The sequence below is a fragment of the Puntigrus tetrazona genome, chromosome 9 (assembly GCF_018831695.1).
Source record: "Puntigrus tetrazona isolate hp1 chromosome 9, ASM1883169v1, whole genome shotgun sequence".
Lineage (NCBI taxonomy): Eukaryota > Metazoa > Chordata > Actinopteri > Cypriniformes > Cyprinidae > Puntigrus > Puntigrus tetrazona.
In genome coordinates, this window is record NC_056707.1 from 13,219,068 (window position 1) to 13,225,341 (window position 6,274).

The window sequence follows — 6,274 nt, forward strand, 5'->3', positions numbered from 1 at the left end:
TTGCTCTGCAGTTTTGACAGATTTTTATTCCCAGGTTGTCGTTTTGGGCGGTTATGTTTCATAATGTGTAATCAGGCATAAGGCTCTCAGGAGGTGCTCAAAAAAAAAAAAAATATATATATATATATATACATATACACACACACACACACACACACACACACACACATATATATATATATATATATATATATATATATATATATATATATATATATATATATATATATATATATATATATATATATATTAAAAGTTATTATCAAAAATAGATTTAGGAGCATTCAGCGTTTTTCCTTTTATCTATTATCTATTTATTATCAGTTTTTATAATTTTTTATATACAATTTTGTCATATTTGCGTAATTTATTTATATTTTTAATATTTATGTTTTTCTTGTTTATGAAAATGCGCAAAAATTACTAATTGAATGTATTACGTTATTGTTGAAGTATATAAATAATTCGTTAAATATTTATTTAATTACTTACTTCGCATTCATTCCGTAGCATTTGGCCAGCAGTGTTCTGGTGATACATAGACTATGAGTGTGCAGTCGGAGTCTCTATTGTGAGGCAGATGGGCGGCACCACTTTCATTCTCTCTATTTAAACAACCTGCAGCACACGAGCCAGCGAATCACTTCATCTCCTCAGCGGATAAGAACGAAACCGTGGATTAATATTACCCGCCGACCAAGCGTTAAAAGCAAAACGACAGAGGTAAGAAGTATCTTTTCGTCCTTAAGAACGAGCAAAAAACTTGAGGAGTTTTGGTTGGCTGTGTTACTCACACTGCTGCCTGTGTAAGACACCTGCGCTACGCTACTTAACAAGAATAGGTTGTTTTTCTAAAAGTAGATCTTCTTTATGATAGCTTTTTTGTTAGTGTGAGGGGTCGTTTATGTTTTACAAAAGTGAACTAGTACTGAGTATAAGTTACTTAAATAAACAGCGCAAAATAAACGTTTGGTAATAATAGTAACAAGTCGTTTGACTGAGGAAGTAAATCACGTAACCATAGCAACACTATACTGCGCGCTTAGGAGTAAACTAATGTTTTGAATATATATATATATATATATATATATATATATATATATATATATATATATATATATATATATATATATATATATCATAAACTTTAGTATTGTTGACTACTTCAGGTGCTGCGTACAAACCAATTTGTTTTTTTACTGAAAATCAGACATAATACAGTCTATGCCTAATCATGATAAAGCTAACTTATAGCCTATTAGATTGAATATGGATCCGTCCATAGATTTGTCCTATACTCTTAAAGTGAAACATTTCTAAAACATTTTCTATTTTGGAATGAAAATTTGGCCAGTTTTATTTTAGGGCACAGGCCAGTTTAGTAGGGAAACATTAACTTAAACAAAACCCAATACTCTTTATATTGTATCGTGTATCGTCACATCAATGCTGTAGAAAGTTATACAGTTACTGTAGATTGTACGTTTGAGAAAAAGCTCACATATGTTAAGCATTTTCATCATAGTTCATTATATCCTTGGTTTGGCTTTATTCATAAGTTCTGCCTTGTATTTGCTGCCAGTAATCCCAGTCTTTCATATTAGCTCATGCTTAGATCTTTACTCAATGTATCATTCAATTACACTGTTTACATTCGTCGAAATCTGTAACCTCAAAATAAATAAATTCATTCAAAACCTAAGATTACTTTGGGGCACAAGAACATGGAATGAATTTCATTTTAATTGAAAAGAAAGAAACATTTGAGCCTAGAGAGCTTGCACGGCTAATAATTAGAAACGACAGAGCACTAAAAACAGTGTTACTTTTCAAACAATACATTTTGTCTTTACGCCCATCACCATTCACAATTTTGAGCAAATAATGACTTCATTTCCAACGTCCTGTCATCCTGTCAAGAACAGTGTCGCAGGTTCAAGGCCCTCAAGGTGTCTGTTGTCATAAATCATTTGACCTTTGACACTCCAATGTCCTTTGCTTAAATACTACTGGAAGCCCAAGAAGCGCTCAGGTCAGTTGCAATACTGTGGAGCATCTTTAGCAGGTAGTGACAGCGACACAAGGCAAAGAGTGTTTGCATGTCTGTCTCCACCCATATCAGTCCTTAATGGCTTCACAAATTACATTTTGTGCTATGAACTTCCTAAACTATTTCCTCTTAGGGTTAAAGAATATAAACCATTCTTAAACAAACAAACCCAAAAGCTTTTATCAACAGCACTATTGTGTATTCACGAAATGGAAAACAATTAGATTTCACTTTGTAATGAACTTCAAACAGAATACAGGTGGAGTAACAGGAAATTTCCTTTTGTAAGGGAAAATGATGTGTAATTCAAGACACTAGTTATAACATTTTAGTGCGTAAACGCAATCACACACTCTTCGTGTTATAAGTCCTGCAACATAATGTGAGACAGAGTTATTTTAGCTATATGTTTATGTTTTCTCTAATTCAGAACAGCATTATACTGAGATTTACATCCGTTGTGCCTGCTCCGCTGGAGATTGAAAGGTTCCACTAAAAAAAGGATTTAGTGACCAGGAAAAAAATCAAAGGTCAAGGGTCTGTGACCTCACCAACCACATAGCAACATGTCTTTTGAAACGGACCACTTAGATGTTTAAGATGGCGTGACAAAATCCCTAAACTGAAATTACTTTGCCCATTGAAATTACTGTGAAGTCATAGAACCGAGTCACTTTGATTTTTGAAAAGCAGAACCAGCTTAAAGGGTACTTTAACACGACTGGCTGGAAGCCAAACAGCTTTGGGCTTTTGAAGTAGTGTCAACTTTCTAGCCAAGATGAACCATGAAATTATAATAGGATGCTGTGGCAATTTCACAAAAATGCAACGCTTGAGTGCCATAGACAGTTTTGTCTTCTATGATTAGGAGGTCTTATGTCAAATAAATAATAGAAAAAAATTAACTTATGTCCCTGTATGAAAAACAACAACAACAACAACAACAACTGTAAAATCAGACGCACACTTAATAGTTCATAGCAGATTTGGTAGTTTTGTTTTTTTAGTTTTTTGCTTGCTTTCTGACAATTACTCTTAAATCCTATTATGGCACTTATAATAATTTCTAATGTAATTCCAGTGAATAAAACCTCTCTAACACACAAACAGGTCATATTTCACATCACAATCAAAAGACAAAAGTAAGAAAGCACCAATTTTGGAAAGAAACATTATCGTTCAAAAGTTTGGTTCTTCATGTTCATCGTGATCTTTGTTTAAAAATACAATAAATATAATATTTGTAATATTGTTACAATTTGAAAAGTTACTTTTTATTACAATGTTATTATAATTCAGAATTTGACGAATATATTTCGCACATGCAAGACAAATATTTAATTATTATTCTGAAATTCCTGATTATTGTGCTGAAAACAGATTTGCTGCTTAACATTTTTTGTGGAAACTAAATTTTTTTTAAATAATTCTTTGATAAATAGAAAGATCAAAAGTAAAGCATTTACTTGAAATCTTTGTAATATTATTAATGTCTTAACTGTCACCTTTGTTCAATTTAATGCATTCATATATATATATATATATATATATATATATCCAGGTACTATTTTTACCAAAAAACTATTTAATTCATTGATATTTCATAACCCAATAACATAGACCTTATGCTTATCATATAACAGGGAAAGCTGAACATCATCTTGACGGGTGTTTGACTTCTGTTTCTTCTCATCCACAGTTGCAGTCTTCACCACCAAATGACAAGATGAGTTTAAGTGGCACTGAACTGACTGAATTCTTCCCCATGTGGGAAGAATTAAACTTCACAAACGGCAGTGACAACAACTTGCTGGTGGAAACGCATATGTGCCCCACATACTTCAATCGTACTGCTCTTCTCCATGCTATGTGCACCCTTTACGCCTTCATTTTTGTTGTGGGCCTGGCCGCCAATGCACTAGTAGTGTGGGTCAACTTGCGCTCGGAGCGTCATTACCACGACACACACTTGTATATATTAAACCTAGCGGTGGCTGACCTGTGTATGGTCATTACTCTTCCGGTGTGGGTGAGCTCACTGGCACAGGACGGTCATTGGCCGTTTGGCCAAGCAGCCTGTAAGCTCACACATCTACTGCTCAGCGTCAACCTTTTCGCCAGCATCTTCTTCCTGGCCTGCATGAGTGTGGACCGGTATCTTTCGGTGGTCCGCTCGATGGAGACTTCTCAAAGACGAGGACGGCAAATACGCCGTTTAGTATGTGTGGTAGCATGGCTGCTTGCTTTATTCGCCTCGATACCTGAAACATACTTCCTGCAATCCGTAAAGTCCCTACACAGTCATGTGACTTTGTGTCATCCTGTATATCCACAAGACAACCCTTTGCAGTGGATGGTGGGCATTCAGCTGAGTTTCGTGGTTCTTGGTTTTGTCATACCCTTCCCTGTTATAGCAGTTTCTTATGCGCTGTTAGCAAACGCTCTGGCTTCCTCTTCCTCTCATTCCCCTTCAAATGGCGATCAGGATCGTAGCGTGAGCAGGAAGGTCATCTTCACGTACATAGTGGTTTTCATAGCTTGCTGGGCACCGTATCATGCTGTGCTGTTAGCCGATGCGCTAGCGATTCTAGGTGTGTTCCCGCTGGGCTGCAGTTCAGAGAATGGCCTTTTTGTGGCACTGCACCTTACGCAATGCCTGTCGCTGCTGCACTGCTGTGTGAACCCCGTGGTCTACAGCTTTGCTCACCGTCACTACCGCTATGACCTCATGAAAGCCTTCATTTTTAAATACTCCAAACGTACAGGGTTGGCGCGACTCATGGAGGGCTCTCAGGGCACCGAGATGGAGTACGCAATGGTGGAGAGCACCCCTACGGCTATGAGCTAGGACTCTCAAGAACGTCACCCTCAACGAGTTCTGCACCGCTTCAAAACATGAACTCCTCTAAAAAGTTTCCTTAAATCGCTGCCAAATTGCCGCAAATGCTCAGAAGTGACGCCAAAGATTCAGAATAATTCATTTCAAATGCACCAAAGACTGATGAGATTTTGTAAAATCTGAACCGCTTCGTTTTCATGAAATTCTGGTAAAATTGACTATGCGTTCTGTCAAAATTGCAGTAAATGACACCAAAGCAGTGACACCAAAGATACTAATCAATTCATCTGAAATGTTCAAAACTCTGATGAACCACGAATACTTAAACAACAAATGAACTGGCAGCCTAAATTAGGTCATTTTGAACCACTTGTGTTTTACAGCTTGATGCCGTATCATAAATGTGTCCAATAACGACTTCCTAATAATGTTTGATGGCTTTCGGTCATCAAAATATGATATATAATGCAATATACAGAAATGAATGCTTATAAAACTGATTATTGGAATTAGTTTTACTAGAAAAAATACAATGTCAATTTAAAATCTGAATTTCATGTTTAATTATTTTACTGTTACTTGCTGTTTCTTCATAATTATTTGTGATATTTACTAGCAATTTCTGGGTGAAAAGGCTTTTTATTTTGCTGTTTAAGGTCAAAAAACATAAAATGGTGATAAAGTGTTATTTATAACAGTGCTCCAGTATGTAATGTAACAGTATAATGATGTAGCTCTAATTCTCTGCTTAAATGTGTTCAGATTTAGCTTAGTTGCTACTGATAAAATTGTGAAAAGCACTTTGATAAAAAGGGGCTTTTGTGTCTGTGGCAAGAGAATTGGTATTACTTTTGTATTTTGAACTCGACAACAGCACATTCCAACATATTTTGAAGGGTGGAACAAGTCAGAAAGAACTTATTTTTAACTGGAATTTTATTGTGCGACTGTGTTTTCACTTCATTGTAGGTATGTTCATGTGTGTATATGATGTTTTATGATTGTCTGTTATCTTGTAACAGCGCCTCATGTGTACTTGGCATTTATATGCATATTTCAATTATCTGAAACGTAAGTTAAGTATGTTGTTATATTTATCTTTACTTGCATATTTTTTTTAGTTTTTTTCTTTTGTCATTTTTGACTTACGTTGGAACACTGATTAAATTTTTTGAATAGACCTTGTCTCAGTGTAATTTAAGAAATAATGAAACCTCAAATATGTCTTCTATAAAACATTTTCTCTCACACATTTGCATACTTCTCTATGCTGTCTGATGGTATATGATGCATGGTTAGGATTAACCCATGCATGCGCTGGAATTAATATGGATTCAATCTAGCCATACCTTTTATCTTTGATTATTAAAATCAACCCTGTAGTG

At 35.3% G+C, this 6,274-nt stretch overlaps 1 protein-coding gene across 1 annotated transcript; it reads left to right on the plus strand.

Annotated features, from left to right (window-relative positions):
* The first annotated feature begins 555 nt into the window (after positions 1 to 555).
* On the plus strand, positions 556 to 6,069 carry ackr3a (atypical chemokine receptor 3a). Its single transcript, XM_043249434.1, has 2 exons — positions 556 to 723; positions 3,750 to 6,069. Exon 2 carries the CDS (start codon positions 3,777 to 3,779, stop codon positions 4,896 to 4,898), a length of 1,122 nt encoding a protein of 373 aa, XP_043105369.1. The 5' UTR covers positions 556 to 723; positions 3,750 to 3,776; the 3' UTR covers positions 4,899 to 6,069.
* The last annotated feature ends 205 nt before the right edge of the window (positions 6,070 to 6,274 follow it).

Coding starts and splice junctions, on each gene's coding strand:
- ackr3a (XM_043249434.1), top strand. CDS start 3,777: ATGAGTTTAAGTGGCACTGAACTGACTGAATTCTTCCCCATGTGGGAA.